The 24,586-nt window shown below is 45.6% G+C and overlaps 1 protein-coding gene across 2 annotated transcripts in view; it reads left to right on the top strand.

Moving 5' to 3' along the window:
• Positions 1-24,586, top strand: part of LOC111874115 — a 71,307-nt gene that overhangs the window by 35,741 nt on the left and 10,980 nt on the right. Inside the window, exons 3-7 of one of the 2 annotated variants that reach the window (XM_023869343.2) lie at positions 74-159; positions 5,474-5,569; positions 8,672-8,734; positions 17,062-17,151; positions 18,361-18,568. In XM_023869343.2, coding sequence (XP_023725111.1) covers positions 74-159; positions 5,474-5,569; positions 8,672-8,734; positions 17,062-17,151; positions 18,361-18,568 — 543 coding nt within the window. The remainder of the gene's footprint in view (positions 1-73; positions 160-5,473; positions 5,570-8,671; positions 8,735-17,061; positions 17,152-18,360; positions 18,569-24,586) is intronic. The other variant, XM_033755356.1, reaches the window with a different exon arrangement.

The following is a 24,586-nucleotide window of genomic DNA, read 5'->3' on the forward strand; positions in this document are numbered from 1 at the left end:
ATAAATCTGGTTACCAATCCAAACCTCGTCTCTAGTCACGTGACGGCAGGAAGCTTTCTGGTGTCTGTTGCAGCCTCCATGGTGCTGAACGTGGTGCTGCTGGCATGTGCGTGCTGTGGGGTCCTGTCATCTCTCCTGCTCATATACGGAATTTACAAGGTAAGTGGCCAAACTGTTCCGAGTCTGTATCATGGCGGTTGCAGCCAAGTCACGCCTGCGTACTGAATGTGTAGGCCTCCATTGACATTACAAAACTTGTTTCCTTTAAGCTTCTTTAGGGAGCACGAGAATGAGTCCGCTTGGTATGTCGGCCGCTATTTGGCCTACTGTACCAGTTCGGAGTACTCGGAGAAAACCTGCCCCAATGCCACATTGTCCACCACATATCCCGCATGACCTAACCTGAGATCGAACCCGAGCCGCCGCGGTGGGAAGACGGCGACTGACCGCCTGACTTGTGGCACGGCACCCACCACTATACTAGTTGAACCACTGCAATTTACTGCTTTCATCTTCTGGCCCTCTTGTAACTAACTGAGATTATGTAAGATTTGAGGCTTTCACGGCGGTGACTATGAAGANATGCACAGATATTACAGAAACGGCGTGCTCAGGGTGATGTACTGCCCGCGCATGCGTATACAGTTTCACGTCTGACATGCCAAGAACAAGTACAGCCCCGTCTTCATCCTCGTGAAACACGGTGGGATGGGGTCATTGTGTCCTGTTCCTCTGTACCCCAGCAAGGCCCTGGTCTCTCCCGCAGTCAGTAACGGAATGCGATTTGTTGAAGGCATGCTCCAACGCAATGATTTTCCCATTTTCGCCGGTATCCTCGGAGGCCTTCAAGTGTAACTCTCAATCTTCATTTTATGTCAGAATGTTCTTTGGAGGTCTACTGCCATGAAGCCTGGTAGTATTGTCGTGTAAAGCGCCCCTTCTCTACCTACCTCCGAAGGAATGCCAGGAATATATATTAACAATTAATGTTATCGCTTTTTCTCTGATCTCTGCGAAGAACAAATGTCACATCCCACTGAATCACGAACGTTACCTAATTATTATTTAAGAATTCAGTTCCTACCTCACAGAAAACAATGAATCGTGACCAACCGGTTAGCGCTCATCACGAGAAAAAAAAAAGATAAAGCTGTCTTGTAACAGGCCGTGGAAGCCTACAGAGTTGTGAGACGTCGAGGCTCCCCAGGACCACAGTGCGGCTGGAAGGTTTAGGTAAATTGAAAAATCCAATGTCCTCATCGGGAATGGAACCCACAACCTTCCGGATTGTAGCAGTGCCTCAACCGAACTGCAGTACCGCGTGCCCCCGTCATGGAAGAAACATTTGGTTATTTTCATACTCGCATGACGCATATAAATGCGCTCTGGACAAAATGAGGAATTCTAAATGTTAATGTGCTTAGTATACACGTGCTTCAAGGGCTGATTCAAGTGCGGGTAATTTAAAAGACACGGTCATTAATTTGGGAGTAAGATGAAGTTGCAGCGTCCCGTCTTAATGTCACTGTGTCTGCCGTCTTCACTCTGGTCACAATTCAGAGTGACCTGTCTCAATACACATGCAAATTATCGCGATAGTTATTTTGATGCTGTCTGTACCTAAACCGTGAAAGGAAAGACAAATTGGGTAATCGAGACGTAAAAATAGGATAACATTAAACTGGATCCAAATAAATAAGCGGCAATTCCATGACCAGCTGAACTACTAACAGATTCTCAAGAAAGACTTATCCACGAGTTCATGGCTGATGTATCTGAAAACGAAGCATAACTGTGTGTATGCTACGTTTGAAATTCGACTTTGCGTGCCAACTGCTACAACGTCACAGAGTATCGTTCGAAAAAATCGCCGACATTGAAAACAGAGGTAGTACGTTCTTCCGAAACGTCCGTAAACTTCTACCGGGCTACACGCTGTACGCCCCAAAAGATATTACTTCTTGCATTTGACACTGTCAAAGCCTCAAATGTCATGTTCAGTGTTCAGCGTTGCTATGGAACCAGATCTGAACATTTTCCGAGACCGACATTTCATTTGCACACCCCCGACGCCATTGGACGACCCCAGGATGAGTACAGGGGGCGGCAACACCCCAGTAATAACCAAAGGGTAGGACGCATGCGCTGTGAGCAGTTCGGTCCACATGACAGCTCATAGTTGAACGACACTGAACTAGAGATTGGAAGGGATTTGTAAGGAGGCGGTTGTGGCCTAGTTTAAGGTATTGTCCCCGTATGCGTGTGGAGGTTCTGAGGAAATCCATGAAGAGTCTCAGTCATAACAGCCGGTGACCTGACCTAGATACCAAATGCCGCTACACCAACTTGCTTGTCCGACATTTTCGTCTAAACAGGGCGGGGGAAGGGACGGGAGCGGGGCCCAATTTGGGCGCTACAACTCTGCAAGCGAGAAACCATCCATCCGATCCGAAACTCGGCGAAACAAATTACAATTTGAGTTTATATTTTTATTTGTAAAAACTCGATTGTTTACTTTGCGGGAATGTATGTTTGGTAAACAGTAAACAATTGGAACTCACATAAAAATGTCAAGTGTTATCAACACCATCGGACTGTACGGGGGCAGTTTTGTTTGCATGCGATAATAACAAGTGCTCGAGCGCCAAAAACAGAAAACATCGCCACCAAACACAACGCATCCTCGAATTTCGTTATTCATAACTGTTAATATTTGCATAGGACACAGATTATTATAAAAATGGAAACTCTGTTTATTATTGTTTATTATATTATTACTGTATTATGGTTAACCCACGCCCAACCGGTTAACGCTGTTTATTCTTAGAATCATAGGTAAAGCTATTCTTGCAACAGGCCGTGGAGGCCCATAAGGTTGTGAGACGTCGAGGCTCCCACATTTTCTAGACAATTGGGTGACATATGGAGGTGAAGTTGTCAGCCTTACATACCGACCACCCTTTACCCCTAGGAAGATTCTTCGTACTCATTTCTGTTAGAGGCTGAGTCAACCTGACGGTCATAGTACGGCTGGAAGGATTAGATCAACTGAAAAACCATTTGACCAACCCGCTTGTAGCATAATGTCTCAACCAACTATGCTGCCGCGTGCCCCCTCTGAAAGTCATTCGGAACCCATAAATTCTCTGTGCAGGCAGAATGCATAGGCTCTGAACGCTAAACCGGGCCGTACATACATGTAGTTTGATGCAATTTCAGCACGCAACTCGTTTAGAGAATTCTACATGGTTAACTATAAATCAACAAAGCCAATAAGCAATAAACATGGCCATTAACTGGCCGATGTGCAGTCCACCGATTATGCACAGCCGTGACGAGGCGATATCGATCTTGCGTGTTGCATGCCTTCCTGGCGTTCCAAATGGAATGAACTGACAAGCGTTTAAAAGGCAAACTTCACCGACGTTACTCTGGCAGCCCCGTCAACGTTTCACCACAAGTCGTTCGTAACTTCCGGACCGTGGCGTGAGAAGCGGCCGGAGCTTGGGGCTGGCTCCTCATGGGATTGTATAACTGTAATTATCTAAATCTGTATTTGGCAGGTGCTGGATTCGAATCCCGGCCAGAACGTCCGTTTATCCTGAGAGAGAATTCTAACGGTTGCCCCCTCCCCAGGGGGCAGAAGTTCGGATATTTCTTCCATTAGACCAGGACCTCTTTTTTCCAAATCCTTTCCAATTTATAAATCATCCTATCGCCGACTCCATGCGGTCCCAACTAGTGGAAGAGCCATGAGTTTACGTGTTTGGCAGAGGCTTCAAAGAATCAATATTTTCGCACGATAACCTCGCCATGTGCCCAACCGTTCTGCTTGACGGGTGTTACCTGACGTGTCCATGGGTAAAGATAGGTAAATCAGCTATCAAGGGTCGCATTAACGGGGAAACACACCGATCATACGCCATACGACAAGCCAAAATGATTCATTTTCATGGTAAATGTATCTGTTTTAACTTTACTAGTTTATACTCTTAACAATGGATAATTAATTATCAGAAGCGGCGAGGCGTAATGATATGGTCCAGTTGTACCTCGCATCAGTTCAGTCACTACTGGTATTCAATTATAATAACGAATTTCTGAAGTCGTAAAACACGTCCGTTGTCCGGTGTATTTGAAACAGAAATCCCCCCTCCAACCGAGATGACTCGTACCAGCGACGCATCACCTCCAAGCAGTAGCGTCCGACGCTAACGCAGGTCCCTCATCGCCAATTGGCTGGGTTCGAACAGAGTTCCTCACCCGTACACAAAATGTAGCCATTTCTATGAGTTAAACCCGACGAAAGTCACGTCTTCCTATGCAATGCATTGCCACATCTGCAAGCCATCAGCCCCGACCGGCTCGACCCCTCTCGACTTGACTTATGGGGGCAGAAACTGCCTTACTCTCAGATCTCCTGCCCCAAGCCCCGCGACATGCTCGCTTGCTTAAAACCCCAAGTAACAGATCAAAATATGGTCAAACATATAAATGTTCCTATAATTTTTGGCGGTTACACCACCGGGACTTGTCACCAGCACAGACTCGGGAACACTGGATTACCGTCGCCATTTTTGATTCTGCCAGTTACTGCCTTACTGGCTCACAGATGGCGGTGAGGACGTCAGCCTTAAGCGCCGACCACCCTTCACCCCGTGGAAAATTCTTGGTACTCATTTCTGTTAGAGGCTGAGTCGACCCCCTGGGGCATAGCAGGAAGGATTAGGTCAACTGAAAAATCCAGTGACATCATCGGAAATCGAACCCCGCGACTTCTGTCAATGTCCAGTGATTGAGGTTAGATCTTTCTAAGGGACCCATCAGAGTATGTGTCTCCCTCTCACCTGAGGAGGGAAACAGATTCAGGCTCCGAAACGTTGTGTTCTTTAGATTTTAGAATACCGGACGTCAGACAAAGTCCAACAACCCAGTAATTCTGAGTACCCAGAGAGGGGTTCATGAGTGTATCTCTATTTCGAAATTCTCACGTAAGCACATTACTGTTTCAAAACACGCCGAGTCCTTCTTGGCTTCCAGCGCACGTCGCTAGTAGGGTGGACACTGTCACCCTAATCCGCAGTCCCACTGACAGGTTCTTTACGAGTTCTGGCACTACAAGGTGTTTATAAAGTAAGTCGCTAAATTGACAGCATGCTGTGAATGACAAACGGGTTTCAGACTGCAGTAAGATAAAGGTAATGTTTTCTCCTGTTTAAAACCCTGAGGTCAATATAGGAACCACCTGCTTTAACACATTAAAATCTGGATTCTGACCACAGGGTGTGTTCCGTATGGTTCTCACAGTTAACAGCAATTGTTTCCCTAATCAGTATTGTCACATGTCCGGGGATCCGTGACGAATAATAACGGGTTCTGGATTATTAAGTTCTTTTACAATCTCTCTTAATCACAATCAATTATAGCGCTACCGCTCCTGTGACGTAACGCTTCGCCTTTCTTCTGTTCGCAGGACCAGAGGGCCTTCCTGGTGCCCTGGATCCTGACAGTCCTGCTCACAATGTGCGTCGACGTAACGCACAGCGTCTACCTCTTCGTCCTCCAGACGGTAAGTTGTTTTGGCGGCTGATAAAGCAGCCATCTTCAGGTCACGTTTCAGAAATGAGTGAAACTTACGGCAGCGACATGAAGTCCTACCCTTCTAAGATACAAATAAAACTGTCCCTGTGCTAAATCATGCACCACAAAATGAAGGCGGATGGGAGAGTGGAGGTGTGTTCTTAGCCTCGACATCAGGTGGAGACAAGTAATCAGCTTCACGTCTCGGTAGCTTTACCTCAGGAACGCGTGACACAGCGGGAAGCTATGAGGTTGGCCCTGAGCCGGTCTGCTCTCTGTCGTGACGTAGATCTGTGCCTCGGCCGGGTATCGAACCCTCATTCCTCACCCCACATTACACTGACTGAGCTATCCAAGCTCTTAAATACGTAACTGCTTCAAGTGACACTGACTTGTTCTTACCAGTCATTTTCTGTGTGTCGTGTCGCAGTATCACAGATGAGTGAAGAAGTGTTACGAAGCAAACATTCATGGCCTAATAAGAGGTAATATCCCAGAATCTCTGGAACAAGCAAACAAACTCCGTGGCCTGTAGTCTGCAAGCGAACTATACGGACCGAGCGACTGCAGCTTGTCGGCGAAGTTAGTGCAAACTTTAGGGGATAGAGGGTGTCGCGTGGTCAGCGCAAAGAATCCCCACGGCCGTTAATTTCGGTTTTCTAGACAGGAGCCGCTATTTCCTTGAAACAGCTCCTCAATTATCCTCGCGAGGGTGAGTGGACCCCGTTCCAGACCCACTAATCGGGACCTCTGGGAACTCCGAAAACCTGTCAGGATGACCCGTGTGTCGATATTCGACTGGAATCGGTCACCCCCGGCTCGGTGTGAGACACGTCAGGAACCCGACGCTCGGCAGCGCCGATACAGATGGGCGTGCACGGCGTTCCCGCCCGAGTTCCACGAAACACAGCGAACTGCTGCAGATGTCGCAACTGCGGTCGTGTCAAAAGACCCATTACAGTTGCAGCCGTGTTTCCATTAAGGCACACGTAAGCTTGTGACTGCTTTGCCACAGATGACAACCGAAATAATTACGAACAGCGTGTTCATTTTCAATTTCAGGAATTCAAAGAGTTGACGAGTAGTATCGAGCGCGACCGAACCGCTTTCTGATAGAAGAAAAGTTAACTTCGCTCTGCGTGGCATCCGCTTAGCTCACCAAGCACGCAAAACGATTGCTCGCGACAGGAGCCTGCTTTCGCTGTGATTAAGAAATAAAATAGTCTAGAATGTGACGCCGTGTAGTCTGTTAAAAGGTTACAGACATTTCGAGTAAGGTACTGCCTCCGTCTTCAGGATAAGCAAGAAACCAAAGCTCTTCGACCTTGAAGACGAAAGCAGTACTTTCATGTAAAACATCTGTAAACTTCTACCATACTGCACGGCGTCACATCACAGATGATCGTTGTCTTAAAAGCATAATCTCTCTCTCGGCGTTACTGGATTCGGTCTTTACCATTTTGGGCCCCTTGCAACAATCGATTTCCTTATCGATCAGCCGTGTAGCTGTGTGGAAACAGCTCGATTTAACTCGACGCGTCCCTAAGACGATCGTGGAAAAGAAACCCGCACCAAAAGACGAACAGGACGGGGAAAATGCGAGGGTCGAACAACACAGACAGCATTACGCATGATGGTAGTGCTGATGGCAGAACTCAGGACTCTGATTCTAAGCTATCGAAACGTCCGGTAATCTGCCCACTGCGTGTCTTACTAGCGAGCCACATTTTTGTGGATGATAAACCCGATAAACCACAAAATTATATGCGCGTCTCTTTTATCGTTGTTCGTGCTGCAGTTAAGTTCCCTCGTGAGCCTCGTCGAGGTGTGAGTGGCGGACTAGCAGAAACCAGCAGCGGCTTCCCGCTCTACTGACCGAGAGTGTTATATGAATCCCTTTATCTGGTCGCGGATGTTAACACATGGTTAGAGGGATTAGGGATTGTGATTGGAAGGGATGAAACAGTATGCCTAAGAATTATCTTGAAAGAGGGCTGAAGAAAAGTGGGCAGGTCAGACTGAGGTGACTGGAAGATGTAGAGAATGATGTACGAGAACTGAAATTCGAGTGATGAGGACAGAGAAGCGTGACGGAGGGCGAAGTTCCCAGACAGCCGTGGAGCCGAGTAACAGATAAGCACAGCGGTGCTGTATATCTGGCGCACTGCGTTTCTGCGCCAAAGCCGAACATTTCTCTTTTTCGTTTTTTTTTTCCTTTCGCAAAAGGAAAAGTAAACAGGCTTATGGGATCGCCATGCTGTCTTTGTGGGTTTTGTCCCTTTCAGCTCCTGAACCGACTGACTTTCATGAAATTTGATACAAACATAACATATTTCTAGTACATATATTTAAAAATGTTATATGTATACATACATGTACCGTATTACTTCGAATATAAGATGACCTCGAGTTTAAGACACATCCAGTTTTTGATTGGAGGTTTTAGGGGGAAAAAAATAGAAAAGTGCACATTTCTCGAATTTGAGATTACCCTCAATTTTTCAACGGGGAAAAAATATGTAATATATGCGTCTTATATTCGAAATAATGCAAAGTATATATATATATATATTCTCCGGGGGCACGCGGTAGCGTAGTTGGTTGAGGCACTATGCTACAAGTCGGAAGGTCGCGGGTTCGAGTCCCGATGAGGCTGATATTTCAATTAACCCAATTCTTCCAGCTGGGGGTACAGATCGGCAGGCGCTTAAGACTGACAACATCACCGCCAACTATGAGCCGATTATCTACAAAACGTGGGAGCCTCGACGTCTCACAGCCCTATGGGCCTCCACGCCTGTTACAGGGATAGCTTTACCTTTACTTTTCTCATATTTCTGTATCATACTTCTGTTATACAAGACTTGTAATATCTCTGATAGCGAAACGCCCTCAATCATAGGTTTATTGTGTGGTGATTTAATATTAAGCACTTGTGACGCTTTCGCTCTGGTGTGCCCCCCAGTTGCCATAGCAACAAGTATGCAGCACACAGAACGTCTGAAATTAAATGTTACTCGGAAACCTGGCTTCTGTATCGGCTCCTTTCTCTGAGAAAGGCGAAGCACCTAACTTTGTTCCTTGCTTGCAGACGAGGTTCAACCCGCTGACAGCCATGTTGTTCACACTGGACTTCTTCCTGCTCTGTCTGAACGTAAGTATCTTTCCACATCACCCTGGTCAGTAACTGAGACAATATAGTGTAGCGTGCACGGGTAACCGTGAATAATGAACTGGAAAGGATATGAAAGGAGTTGTCCCAGCCTATTTTAAAGTACTCTGCTATAATTTTCCTGGGGGTACTGAGGAGCAAAAAATGCCCCGGTCGAGATTCAAACCGGCGACCTGGCATGCACAATTCATAAGTGATACCGATTGAATCATCTCAGCCATATTGTCAGGTCTCGTCGTCTGGCACAAGGACGGACGGACGGACAGGTATATGCATAGAAACGTAAGTAGGCGGGAAACAAAGGCACAGCCACACTGATGGGACAGGCTGCGCATGCGTACAAGATTCTGATCCTTCAAGTTGCGCTATGCAGACCAAGTGTCAAGACGCCTTGTAAGAGAGTAATGCCTGAAAACACATTTGACCTTGAGGCACCAATTCTCCCGAAGAAGTGCACTTTACTCTCAGCTGTAATTAGGTCAAGCCTCTCCTCTTTGCTCCTGGTTAACCTGCCTTACCGTGGGATGGGGTGCCGCACGTTGCAGCATGAGCGGGCGCAAACAAACTCGTGACTTAATTAAGTGAAGGCAGGAACAGGAGAGCTGCTCCGCCCGTAACCCTCCGAAACATCTATATTTGCAGGACAGGTGGAAGGTCAGCTGTTTCTTGGATCTCAGATCCGCTCAGCAGTGACTAGGAAAGTTATCACTTTATGGAAGGTGACGCCGTGTTGTCAGCTTGCTACCTGTTTCTTGATCATTGTTTGCTTGGCATATATTCGAACCTGAAGGAGGCACTAGAGAAACGTTGCCTAATATGAAATGCTTTTAATAAAAATATGATAATAAAATTTTCTGAGAAGTGGTGGGTCTGGAACGGGGTCCACTGAGCCTCGTGAAGAAAACTGGGGTTTTTCAAGGAAATAGCTGCTCCGGTCTATAAAACCGAAATTATTGGCTGTGGGGGATTCGTTGCGCTGACCACGCGACGCCCTCTATCCGCTGAAGTTGGCACTAACTTCGCCGACAAGCGGAGGTCGCTTGGTCGGTATAGTTCGCTTGCGAACTACACGCCACGGAGTTTTTAAGTTCTATAATAATAAAATTACTGAACACTGTTCTCTTAAGATCCGGAAGGCCTCCGAGAAAACATTAAATTTTATGCCTGAAGCACCATAAACATATTCTTAAGCATCATATGGCTTTGAATAAAAGTAAATACGCCAAAATGTCATTTTTATGACTTACAAATTATGGCCCAATATGGGACGGTCCCCACAGCGTCCAATGGGTCCAATGGGCAGCGGGGGCTCCTTCCCCGGGAGTAAAGCGGACAGGGTGTAAAGCTGAACACTCACCTCTATTTTGTGCCGATGTTAAGAATGGTGGAGCTATGCCTCCAATCCCCTATACGTCTTCATAGTGTGGTACTTAATTAAGCCCAACATTAACTTTATCTTTCTTCAACCCAAGATTGCCACGTATTTCCCAGCATAACCTGTTGCGTTTGTTCTTCTGCACGGGCACACAGAACGATACTGCACTCTTCATGTCCCGTTGGGGCCGTTTCTCCCAAAGCTGGTCCTCTGAAACATGCACAACCCTGCCCCCCTTCACCGCCTGGGTCCCAATGACGCACTTAACGTCGTTACCGCCAGACGGCAGCACTTACTTCAGCCGCATTCCAGATGCTTCACATATGCCTCTGTTCCTCGGTCGGTAACGAACGTCAAGCGGACTAAACGGCGCCACATCCCACAAAAAAATAATCTTCAGTCACAGACGTGGGAACGTCAGATCTCTCCAGGAACACGGTTAGCATTCTGGTTCACTAACCAGACGTGTAACGGACTGGAGGCCATTATACAGTAAGGCTGGCCGCTTCTGATAGTTACTGGGTATGCTGGGTGTGCTACTGTCCACCTCTGACTCAAGAGTTTCCTCTAGACAGCAGCATCACCCACTGTATATTATTCTACCTCGCTATACAAGCCGAAAGGTGGCGGGTTCAAGTCCCGATGAGGTCATTGGATATTTTTTTCAATTAACCTAATCCTTCCAGCCGCACTGTGGCCCTGGGGTTGACTCAGCCTCTAACAGAAATGAGTACCAGGATTTAATTAAATAACTTTCCAGGGGAGTAAAGCGCGGCCGGCGTGTAAGGCTGACAACCTTACCACCATCTTTGAGCCGATTTTCTAGATAATGTGGGACCCTCGACGTCTCACAACCCAATGGGCCTCCACGGCCTGGTACAGGGATAGCTTTACCTTTTTTTTTTACCTCGCTATACACGTAGGTGTCTTTCAAAAACTATCAGGCACATGTTATGACTGTTCAGGACATGATTATGGGCACAGAAAATGGTCTATTTGTATATTTTATGTTCGGGATAGCTCAGTCGGTATAGCGACTGGCTACGGGCTGGAAGACGGAAGAGTAGGAGTTCGAGTCCCGGTGGAGCAAAAATTTTCTCTTCTTCACGTCCCCCAGGCCTGCTCTGGCGTCCACCCAACCTCCTATCCAATGGGTACCGGGGGTAAAGTGGCCGGGTCGTGAAGCTGACCACTCACCTGCAACTACTGCCGAGGTCAAGAAAATGTGGATCTATACATCCACTCCCCATACGCCTTCATGGTGTAGGGCTAAATTAGTTAACCACAGGGACAACTTTACCTTTTACCTTACCAGATTAAATAATGATACTGACGATCATAACAATCTCCCATTAAAATGTCACATTTAATATATTAGTCAAGCGGAGTTCTTAGTAAGGAGAATGTCTAGAAGTGGCGGGACAGTGGTTGCAGCTTTGTCGCGACAAGGAGGACGCACGCTGCAGCTAGACCCTGCTACATCTCCTACACACCTATTGTGCTAATGTCAGTGGACTCGACCAGATCTACTGCGCATTCAGTTGTGCGCGGCCAGGTCCACAAACACGGCCTGTACACGCGCACAACAAATAAAGAACCTTCGCTGTTTTAACGATTTCTCTTCAAATATTTGACATTCAAATTAACTGGAAGCCTCGCTCGAATAAAACAGAAGCTGCTGAATTAATTTCACACACAAAACAGTTTTAACGATCGCTCTGATAGGCATAATTCCCCCCTTTTGAATCCTTTTGACTGGCGGGCTGATATGCAAATGGCCAGATGACATGTAATTACACAGCCCCGCTGCTACACCGAGTGAGCCGCCGGGACACGTGCTGAAGGATCAAGCAAGTCAGACGACCTCAAATCAGCGAAAGATTTGTGTGAAAGGATTTTATTGGAGGCATTAACCCTTTAAAACAGAGTGGTAACCATGTGCACCACATACTGTAGCACCGAAAGTTTCTGTACTCACCTCCAAAACGGAGTGTAGGATTCTCATGTACTGCTTCCCAAGGTAGAGTTAGACTCAGTAATGGTGACGCAGTGTGTTTTCTATAGAGTACGACAATTTCAAAAATTATTTATAAGAATTTCAGTCTTCAAGCGGTTAACGTTAATACGTATTACTATCATGAACAAGCAATCACGCCTTAAGGCAGAAATGTAAAGTTGTCAATGTGCTTAACTAAAGCAAAACACCATGAAGACGTATGGGGGAGTGGAGGTATACCTACTGGCAGCTTCGCTTCTGGAAGAGAAGAGCATACAGACTTTTGGTAGAAAATCCTAAAGGAAAGAGATCATTAGGAAGACAAAGCAGTAGATTGCAGGATAATATTAGAATGTATCTTTAAGAAATAGAATGGGAAGAAGTGGACTGGGTTTTTCTGGCTCAGGATAGGGGCCAGACGAGTGATCTTGCGAATTTCTGATAATTCCTTTAGTAGCTGAGGAACTATTAGCTTCTCAAGAAGGGCTGTGCTCCGTGGAGTTAGTTTGTGCTTTATTTTATGATGCTGATAGCATGTAAACTGTGTAGCCTCTGCTGGTAGGATAACAGATAGGTACTAGGCCGGAATTTGCACGGAGAGACTGGGGAAAACCAGGAGTGGGTTCGATCAGGATATCGAACCGAGAACCTCCCGAATACAATTCTCGAGTGTTGCAATTCCACCAGCTTACTCGGAATGGAGCGAGCGAAACGCAGCGGTTCCCTCCAGCTGTAGCGACGGTCTCCGCAGATAACCCTCCCACTGATCTATCCTTGCACACTGTAGTCTAATGGCGCCGCGACGCTGTGTGTTCTGGTCACATCTTGCCCACCAGTCTGTGTTTACAGACTTCTAGAAGAGTACGGGACCATACGGGCTTTGGTGTAGGAAAAGTCAACGTACTGTTATATACTTGCTCAAAGTAGGAATTGTGGAGCCAGGGAAACCGTCAATAGGCAACGGCTGTATAACACAACAGTGGAGTAACTATAGGAAGAGACCGCGCCATAGCTCAAGCGGTTAGTTGCTGGCTTCCCATCGCGGCGGCCCGGGTTCGATCCCGGGTCTGGTCAAGTGGGATTTGTGGTGGACAAACTGGCGCTGGGGCAGGTTTTCTCAGATTACTTCGGTTTCCCCTGCCAATCTTCATTCCACCAATTGTTCCATAATCATCCTCACCTATCATCTGGGGCTGGTACAATAGGCCAGAAGTGGCTGCAGTACAAGGGACTTAGTCCCACCCCACAAGCAATAAAAAAACTGTTGGAAGTGGTGTTCTCTATGAGGTACGTACCGAGGTTACATATGGAATCAATCTGTACTTGGGCTTGGCGCCAAGATGAACTGACTGGCGGTAAACTACAAGTCGTAAAGTGACACATACTCTGCGGATTAGTTAAGACAGTCCGTGGTTTGAAGGCTTCAAGAGACGTCAGACAGTAATATATGGGCATGGGTCCCGTGGAACTCGGAAACAAGAATCACTGTGCTGGCGAGAACCTGCAGCAATTTACTGGATTGGTCTGTGAGTCAGTTGAGTTCAACAGTTGCAGCTGAAAGTGCCACACAGCGAGGACAGGAGTCGCTGGACTCGGAAGCAGATGACGCTACACTGTCGAGGCCGCTACCAGGCAACGTGACTGAGAACACAAGTCTGTGTGTGACAGTGATCTGTGAAGTATAATCACAAGCAATAAAACTGTTCACTGGATCCAATTACCAATCAAAATACTGGAAGAATTAAGAGAAGTTTCTCTTTTGCTTTCTCATTTTGGAGCTCCTCCCCACCACAAATACTTTTTAGAATATTCTCTCTGTATGTATGCGCGTGCGCCTTGCCAGCGCCTGAACGGCTCGATATCTTTTATTCATGTTCCCTATTCAAAGGTTTATCCATCATAGGTCGGTGTTCGGTGGATGTGAACATTCTAAAACACACTGAGCTCTTCAAATAAGCCCCGAAAAACAACACCGCGATATTCTCGAAATTAGTTCTAACGACTTCGATGAAATTTAAAAAAATTACAGGAACCCTATGTCTCAATACAAGTCCACAGAAGATGTCTTCAGCAAAATATCGGCGCGGCTTGTGTACCAGGTAGTACGTGCAATATTCTGCCGGCCCCATCACTAAACCAATCTGCTCAGTTTACACTTGGTCTGATTCTGTTTACTCGTCCAGGGTCCAGCATGCCCCCCCCCCAGCATGTCATCTTTTAACGTTTAGTGCCTTTCGTTTACCTGCAGTCTCATATCCGCACTTTTCGCTTTCCTGTATCTAAATCTTCCGGACTCTGCAACACGCACACTGTGCTGCTAACAGAACTCGGGCAATGCTTGCTCCAACTCAGTCCAGAACCTTCCGTCCTCTCGTCTGCTGTCCGCAAAACATAAAAATTAGAATATATAGAACTATAATTTTGCCTGTAGTTCTGTATGGGTGTGAAACTTGGTCTCTGACATTAAGGGAGGAACACAGACTGAGGGTGTTTGAGAACAGGGTGTAAAGAATATTTGGACCGAAGAGAGATGAAGTGACAGGAGGTTGGAGAAAACTGCATAATGAGGAGCTTCATAACTTGTACTCTTCTCCAAGTATAATTAGAATCATGAAGTCAAAGAGGTAGAGATGGGCAGGCATGTAGCACGAATGGGGGAGAAGAGGAATCCCATGTGTCTTTTGAAGTATGTACTCAAATGTGAACAGAAGTTTTCATACATGTGGCGCCGTGTAGACAATGCATAAATCGACGTTTCGGTGATCAGGTGGCTGCAGGTTCCTCGCACTCATATTTTTTCTTTTTTTCTTCTACCCTGAAGATGGAGATGATATGTTCCTCCGATACGTCGGTTTATACAATATCTACAGGGCGCCACATCCCATAAGGCGGCATTCTTCATAGTCACCTCCGTGAAAACCTCAAATCTTGTATATAAAACATTGCTTAACAGTTGGTTTAGCGTATAATGAATGAAGTATAACAAACAATGATATACAGTTCCCCAGATATTCGCGTATTTATCTCTTTGGGGCGGTAAAATACGATTCAATATAAGTGGAAGTACTGATGCCCCAAACAAGAGTAAGTTAACAATGCTTACGGTATCTCAAAATAACCTGAGAAACTGAATGAACCTTACAGCGACCCAAGGAAACACGTTCTCAGTGAAGTTTCACACTACTTACAACTAACAGGCTGTCGTTCCAGAACTCTTGTTAGCACACAGCAGCTGCCATAATGATATGAATCAAAAATACGGGGAGTCTGCTCTATCATATGTGCAAGTTACAAGGTGGGTGAAGAAGTTTAAGGAGGGCCAGGAAGAAGTGGAAGATGACCCCCGCTTTGGACGACCATCAACAAGCCAAACCGATGAAAATGTGACTCGTGTGCGTGATTTGTTGAATACTGACCGTCGAATGACTGTTGTTAGCCGACACTCTGAACATTCCGAAAACCGTGTGCATTGCATCGTTATGGACGAATTGAACATGCGAAAGGTGTGCGCCAAGCTGGTCCCCAAATTGTTGACGGGCGAGTAAAAGGCCAATCGAGTGTTGATCGCGAGTGAAGTGAAGGAACGTGTGGAAATTGAACCTCATTATTTAGACTGTGTTATTACCGGTGATGAAACGTGGACATTTGAGTACGACCCAGAAACGAAGCGCCAGAGTGCTGAATGGCACACCTCGGCTTCCCCGAAACCGAAGAAGGCGAAGATGAGCAAATCCAAAGTGAAAACAATGCTCGTCGTCTTTTTCGACGCCAAGGGTGTGGTCCACAAAGAGTTTTTACCCCAAGAACAGACGGTCAACGCTTCCTACTACGTGGATGTTCTAGAAAGATTAAGGAAAAGGGTCATCCGCGTGCGAAAAGACATCGCCGCTAACTGGCGGCTGCATCATGACAATGCGCCCAGCCACACGTCTCTGCTCGTCCGTGAGTTCCTGGTGAAGCACCACGTGGCAACGCTGCTGCAGCCACCCCACAGCCCCGACCTAGCTCCGGCCGACTTCTTTTTGTTCCCGAGGATCAAGACTGCACTCAAAGGACGCCGTTTTGAAAGCATTCAGGCTATCCAAGCGGCCGTGACAACAGCTTTAAATGAGGTTCCCGTCGAGGCCTTTGAGGGGGCGTACCGGGCATGGGAGAGTCGGTGGAAAAAATGTGTAGATGCTCATGGACAGTACTTTGAAGAATATTAACACTTTGTACCGATATCATTAATAAATTAAAAAAATATATATATCATGACTTTTGGGACACACCTTGTATAACCATCGCTAACTGAACAACATTCAGCCATTTTCCCAAAAAGACCATTACGTGTCACCAACAGCCTCCTAGCACCCACGAGTATCGGAAAACAAATGCACTCTTTACTTAATTGTGTAATGGAGAGTAGCCTAAATGGATGCATCAGCCAACACTACATGGCCCACAACATGGCCTTCCAGTCACTTCATGACATGGTAACTACTGTCCACTTATCCTGTGTCCGGCTCTAGAAACTAAGAGTGGGTGCGTAAAGCAGTGACGTATGTGTCATCGCGAATATGTCTGCCAGGTGCTGCGTGGAGCAACGCGGCATCTATTTAGCGTTATGCTTACAAACACATTTAGTATAATTCAGTTATGTAAGAACTGGCACTACAACTTTAAGAACAGAAGCACAGTTATGTGAGTCAGCTGTATCCTCCCATCATAGCTCAAAGGGCCGGACACAGAATGACAGGACTGTACATCCTCTTTGCACGCAAACAGGCTTTCATATGCAAGCTGCTGACTGTCTGAAAGGCACGCCGTGAACAAGGAACCGTAGGAAAGAAAGAGATCTCCGGTTCCCGTGCTCTGGTCAAAATAGAATCTAGCAACTTTCTAACGACGACCACACACCCTGACGGATTTGCTAGACACAGTGTGCCCCTGTTACAGGTCTACTCCCTGCTATGCGTGATATCGCAATACCAGGAGTACAAGGCAGGCCGGGGGACTGCGAACAGCGGCGCCTTCCTCGGGCGGATGGTACGTAATCTTACCGCATTCTGTAGGGTCTGACGTCGTTACAGCTCTGACTATGAACAGGGCTATCTTCTGGGATGTGTGCCGTGTATTCTGGTAGAAGTGTACCAATATTTGATAGGGAAATGCTGCCTTGTTCTTCAAGGTCGACAAATAAGCCAAGCAGAAGGCAAGCAAAGTCTCTTTCTAAGATGATCATTTACTCGGCTTGGCCTTGAAGCCTGAAGATGGAGGCAGTATGTTCTTCCGAAGCGCTGGTACAAGGCGTCACATCCCAGAATACAGTGCTGTTCAACTGTGTTCAAGTCCCATAGTAGCCCCATGAAGTGCCTCCACGGCGCAGGGCCCTTCTTGAGAAGTCAACAGAGGCTCAGAAATCCCCCATCTTTCATGGACACACAAAATTCATAACCGTGCCCACAACAGATCACAGCTGTACATATGGGCCTAAGTGTATTTCTGGCTCTTTCGCTAAAAGTTCACAAGAGAGGGAAATTACAGTGATGCATACGCTATACAGAGTGTCCCACGAGGAAAGGTCAATATTCTGGGAGGTCATAGTATCGGTCATTCTAAGCAAAAGTGTATAGTATGTACATGTGTTCTGTTCCGAACGGTTTCCGAGATAGCTATTTCACTGTACAGTACCAAAACTGTTGATAAGAAAGAGATATTACGTACTGTTTCTAATACCGGTATTTATTGTTCACGTGACAAAGTTGGTACAGTTTACCTAGTGCAACACATTTTCGAAAATTCCACCGTCACCAATGCACTTTGCAACTCGTGTGAGGACATGGCGTGTTGCTCGTCTGTACAGTGTCCAGTGAAACAGCTGTATCTCGGAAACCGTTAGGAACAGATCACATGCACATGTACGCTGTTTTGCTCAGAATGACCGAAACTATGGCAGCCCAGAATACTGACCTTTCCTCCTGGGACACCCTGTGTACTGTGGTACATCTGCTTGCATGTCACTGGGTTCGCAGGACTTGTTACACTAACGAAATCTTCTCGGGCTTCCGGTCGCATCAGTTGGTTCAAAGTTTCGGGGAACATATCTGCCTCCATCATCAGGATCAGATGTGGCAATGAATCCAAACCATCGGAAGTGCGCGCGACCCACTGAGGGGGTGCGCCATGCAGAGCGTTGCCCAAGCCTCACAATGCGCCGCGCTGCACTGCCACACCCTGACCTCCGCAATGTTGCAGGCTCCACAAGTACGCTACACGCCCCGGGCGACGGCTACAAGCTGTCTGAGTACACGAAGACCGGCCACGTACCACGAGACGACGCAGAGCCCCACGGCGCCGCATTCGACGCTGCTCCTACCTGACGACGGGAGCCGCTCGCAGCGACCCAGCATTAAACACGTCCAGTTCCCCGACGAGGCGTTGCCGTCCAACCAAACGTCCGAGGGTTCGTGTCGATGTTGTTTCTTGCTTCACCTAGTCTTCCTCTTCCTCTTCTACCGCTTCCTCTCCTTCCTCTTCCTCTTCAGCCTTTAAGGCCTACGTCTTCAGGCCTGTTCCCTTTACTATTATTATTATTATTATTATTAGTAGTAGTAGTAGTAGTAGTAGTAGTAGTAGTAGTAGTAGTAGTAGTATCCTACGCATCTATCGTGCCGTACTGTATCTTTCAGTATGTCTGTCACACATCTCTGAAGGGCTATCCTTCATTTTCTGTTTGACTGTACTAATTCTGTAACTAGCTCCTGCAGCTTTTGAGACGTCACACAAAGACAATGACACAAATTTCGGGCTCGCACAATTCTTTGTTTCACTCGCTCTACGGTGAGGCACAAGATATGAGCGGGGACTTGAAACAAACAAAACACAAAACAACTTCTATATTAGGAGTAACAACCAGAAATTGGTAGTATTCAGCAAAATGAACACAGGAGCGTTACCTGTAATGTGGTATTCTTGATGTCTTCTGTAACACAGATCTGCATATAAATGCAGGGGTCTTAATCCGATGTTTCAATGTCGTCGGTCGTGGAGGACGCACAACAGAGTTCCGGTTGTTTACTGCAGTTGCACAACTCAACAAACAACGCAGTGAGACTGAAAGTACGCCTGACCGCGAGTCATTTGGTGCAAGAAATTACAACGAGGCATAGCGACGTCGGAATTTGCGTTTTCAGTTCGGCGATGAGCCCTCGTGGGAAAATCGAAACAAAAAGTCGACGGCTTCTTCAGTCTGAAGTCGCATCTCATATTTATCGTGGCTGAAGGACACTCCCTTCGATGCACAGATCAGATGAAAACGTGTGAGCTCGGTCAAACCAGTGACGTTCCGACTGACGGAAAGAAAATCGCCGCAAAGTGACCCCCATATGGTGTCGCAGCCTGGCGACTGTATCCAGGATTATCCAACGCCAATAAATTCAGTTTAAACCTGATACAGCAGTTTCTTCAAACCCACATTCATTCTTGCGCTAGTTAAGTTTCTGGGTATGTGCAACCAGAACTCCCACCCCACTAGCAATAAAAAAAACCCTCTTAAAGTCATTTATTCCTCTTTACAGGTCTCTAATGTTCTTGTTCTTACTGTTCGTCGCAAGCTCATCAATTTTGTATTTCAGATATTCCCTCTTTTTGTTCCTGAAATGGCTGCTGGCTTCGCGTCTTTTCAGATTATCCGCATTTAACTCGCTTGGATCCTGTAACCATTGCAATTTGTCTCGTTTTCTTTGGTCTAATAATTTCGAACATCCTTCACTGAACCATGACTTTTGCTTCTTCAGTTCATAATAACCTAGACTCTCCTTGGCAGAAATTTTGATATTCTAATAGTTTCCCAAACTTCACTAACATCCACCTCAGTTTCCAAGTTTTCCAAAGCCGTGAACCTATTTGAGATTTCAACACGATACTGCTCTTTACCCTCTGCCTCATTTAATTTCTTGAGATTGAACCTCTCAATATGAAATCTGTGCGTTGTTTGTTTGCTAACTGCCAGTCTTTCCCTAACCTTTGCCACCACCAGGTAGTGGTCAGTATCACAATCTGCTGCCCTGAATGATCGGACATCAAGTATACTTGAGTGCCGTCTCCTATCTATCAAAATATGGTCTATTTGATTGTGTATCTTCCCATCAGGAGACGTCCAAGTAAATTTATGAATGTTATGATGTGGGAACATTCTACTTTTGACACTAAGATTTTTGATGTGGCAAAGTTTACTACTCTAACTCCATTATCATTACTAATTTCATGCAAACTGTCATTCCCAGTCGTTGGTTTGAAAATGTCTTCCCTCCCTAATTTGGCATTGAAATCTCCTAAAAAAATTCATAGGGCACTTCGGGAATTTATCAAATACATGTTCTAGTTCTTCATAGAATCTATCCTTTATGTCATCAGTTTTACTCGTATCTTCTGTTGGGGCGTGAACATCCATAACGACGATATCACACCAGCGACCTTTTAGTATTATATATGATATCCTATCACTAACAAACTCTACCTTCTTAACTGCTGATATAATTCTCTTATGTACGAAAAAGCCTGTACCTAATTCATGATTTTCATTCCCCTTTCCATAGAAAAATGTAGAGTCTCCTGCTGGTGCGGTGCCGCCTCCATCCAATCTGACCTCCTGTACTCCCGCTAAATCTAACTTATATTTTGAGATTTCTTCTGCCACTGCCCTGAGCGAACCTGCCCTATACAAACTTCTCCTATCCATTTTCTTTAGCTTAGGTCGTTTGTCCAAAGAATCCGTTCATGTCTGAGGCTTCTTGTGATCTTTTGTAACAAGTTTATATTTTTACCGCGAGGAGTTGTTAGTCCCACGTCCAGCCTCCAAACTTGAGGACCATCTCTTCTCGGCTGTCCGCGACTGCTTATTCAATATATTCGCAACTACCCTCCATACCTGGAGGGCGTCTCCTCCATCCGCGACGTGAGGACGCGCCAGCGGCGGTGACAAGAGGCTCACTAATATGGGATGAATTTATATATTGGTAATTATGACTGAATGGAATTCGGAATAGCTCAGTCGGTATAGTGACTGGCTACGGGCTGGGCGACAGGGGTCGGAGTTCGAGTCCAGGTGGGGAAAGAATTTTCACTTCTCCATGTCGTCTAGACCGGCTCTGGGGTCCACCCGACCTCCTATACAATGGATACCGGAGGCACTTTACCGGGGGGTAAAGCGGCTGGGGCGTGAAGCTGACCACTCACCTCCAGCTAGTGCCGAGATCAAGAAAATGTGGACCTATACATCCATTCCCCCACACGTCTTCATTTTGGAGTACTTAATTAGTTAAGCACAGGGACAACTTTACCTTTTTAATTATTACTGAATAAAATCAGGAGGCACTTAATGGTAAGATAAATCACTTTACAGGGAGACTGTTCATTAATTTACTTCAGATTAAATTGTAACTGATATCTGTTACTGAAGAAAATCATGAGAAAATTGAAGATAACAGAGAACTCCTGATTGTGATGCTGTGATCATTAATCAACTACAGATGAAAATAAAATCTGTACTTTAATGTTTAATGTTATTTCAATTACGCGACTCGGAGAAGTTTCTGATTGGACTTAAGACGTGTATACCTACAGTCTGCCTCCATACCCTACACCATTCTATAGACTTGCAACGATTTTGATCCTAAACACTTCAATAACTTTCGTACAATCACGTGCTATTATTATTAATATGAATTTCATTTACAATATTTCAAGGTGCCGAGATATTTAAAAATACACCTTCTTGATTCTATGCGAACCAGTATCGAACCACACACCGCAGTCGGAGAAACATCAATGTAATGGAAAGTCCCCGTTTTCAGAATTATGATTTTGTATCCTCTGAGAAATTTCAAATACATTAATATATTCAGTGCAACTGAACGCTGTTTCAGCGCTGTCAGTTCTGAACCGGAAACCGAAAGACTTCTTACGTCTGTCTCTAAATCCAGACCTGCAGGTGGCAGTGGGCGCGTGTGAAAGTACAACAAACGGTAGTGTTTGCCGGCCATGCGCAAGGAAAGAGAGAAACCAGCAAGCAGAGGAGTGACGAAGGGTTAGTTGTTAGTGTTAGTTAGTGTTAGTTAGTCAGATAGTGATTTGTACGTTCATATGTGGAAATTGGCATAACAATTTATATGTCAGACTCTGACGTCATCTTAACGTTCGATTGATACACGTGACGTGACTGGTTTTGTTGTCGGAATGGACAACCTAACAACAGACTGAAGGGACAACAACAGTTCACACCGTTGAAAGTATTAAATAATTTTAAAAGAGTTTCAACCACATCGCAATGGAGACACTGCATGCGCATAATTTGCAGAACCAAGCAACGCTAAAATACTTTAAAACGACTCGGGTGATATTACAATAAACGTTTAACTCAAACGGTTTCCTCTTCGTAAAACTCGCAATATCCTAGCAAATTCCTATAAAGTTCAGACTGTAAATTAGATGGGCGGAACATGTAGCACGAATGCAGGCAACAGGATACCAATTTTTATTGGAAAGCAGCAGCAGTTCCAACACGAAACATAAATGAGAGAGGCGTTCTTTACTCGTGTCGCGTCTGTCCGTCTATCCGGGGGCTAATGTCAGACTCACTATCCGTGAGGCGACCTTGGAAAGTTTTGCACTGCGCAACACTGTTGCACCAATTGCTTTGCACCATTCCGTGGCACCGTGAATGTTGCTTTACTTGAAGGCCCATCTGTTGAACAGCGACTGGTAGGTTATCTGACGACGCTGTATCAACTGGATACGCTCCTTAGCGCCAAGCTGGAATCAGGCCGGTTCTGCTTGCCGGAAGAAACGAGCCAGAAGCAAAGGAGTAGATCAGCAACATCAGACAGGAAGAGTCAAGGCTGCCAGATCAGTCAGCGTGTAGCTCCCTGGTGAGGGGCAGAGATATCCGAGTGTGGGCACACTGAACTGTATCCACCTGTCCCCGGGCAGTTTAATATTATTTCAAAGAACCCAGACTTAGACAAGGAACGTCTTACAGCAGTGGAACAAGAAACTCAGATAAGCCCAGCAGAGAACATTGATATCAGCTGAAAGCGTTTCGTGAGGAAGACAGCAAGTCTCGCCGTTCCGAACTGAGGACATACCCAGCAATAACACAACACCAGAGCAAGTGGGAAGGAGCACAACGAAGGCAGGACCTTAGACAGGAACCCAAAAATTTCCAGTATCGACCTGAAGAAGGAAGACAATTGTGTAGACCGTCAAGGGACCTGAAACATTCTATCCTGCAGCGCCCGAAACAGGACAACTTCTGGGATGGACAGTGGCGACACAGTGGCAGGAGATCTGTTTGCTGATCTGAAAGGACGGGGAAGGTTGCTACCGCTGAAAGTCTGAGTAAAACCACGACAATTATCTCAGGATAGCTTGAAAGTCTGAAAAGAACACACTGAAAATGACGTATATATTGTTCAAACGGACAAATGGAAAATGATAACAATGCAAAAATGAAATAATGTAAATCTTAATCAGATATTGATAACCATGGTATCAACAGTTATATGAAGATTGCATATATATTGTATGCATTAACTGTGTATATACCCTCCATAATAGCAGGACACAAAAAATGTATACATTTTCTTCCAGCCTTGCTAACCTGCGCAACAGCAATTAAAAATAAAAGTTGCTTTAGGTATAGCTAAAAGGTAAATTTGTCCGTGCGCTTAATTAATTAAAGCACGAAACCATGAAGGAGTATGGGGGAATGGATGTGTAGAGCCACATTTTCTTGACCTCGGCACTAGCTGGAGGTGAGTTAGGAGTAACACAAAGTACAGTTTCTGCCATCCACAGTTTGTACTTCAGCTGTTTGGTGAACTAGCTTCTCTAAGAGCCCCAGAACTCTCTACACATCTACTCATATTAATTATACATAATTATAAATAAATAATATTTATTTACACTTCGTAAGCCGACACTTTTGTAGTAATGAAGACATGTACATTTTTATTGGAGAGGATGTGAAAGGAAGTGGTCGTGACCTGTCGTGCCTAGAGAATCGGAATCAAATCACGTAAACATCAGTAAATATGCATGGGACCGGGCAGGGATTCGATCTGAGTAGCTTCCGAATGGAAGTCAGCAGAGAGTGTGGCAGTACACATGATGTGCGTGAATGCATACTTTCGTTCATCTATGGTCAGGAGCAGTATCGTGTTGAAATCTCAAATTGGTTCACGGTTTTGGAAAACTTTGACCATAACTGGTATTTTCATATTAATTCCTCATTTGGTGGGGAAACTAACGTAAATTATGTCGCTTAGCCTTCAACCCGTCATATTATCATCCATAGAAAATGGGGCAAAAACAAATATTGTACATGGCTTTAGATCATAAAACGATAAAAAAAATTGCTACATTTTATGGAAGGCACTGGTTTAGTTTAGATACATAGAAATATTAAAATTGAAAATTCCAG

The sequence above is a fragment of the Cryptotermes secundus genome, unplaced genomic scaffold (assembly GCF_002891405.2).
Source record: "Cryptotermes secundus unplaced genomic scaffold, Csec_1.0 scaffold47, whole genome shotgun sequence".
NCBI lineage: Eukaryota > Metazoa > Arthropoda > Insecta > Blattodea > Kalotermitidae > Cryptotermes > Cryptotermes secundus.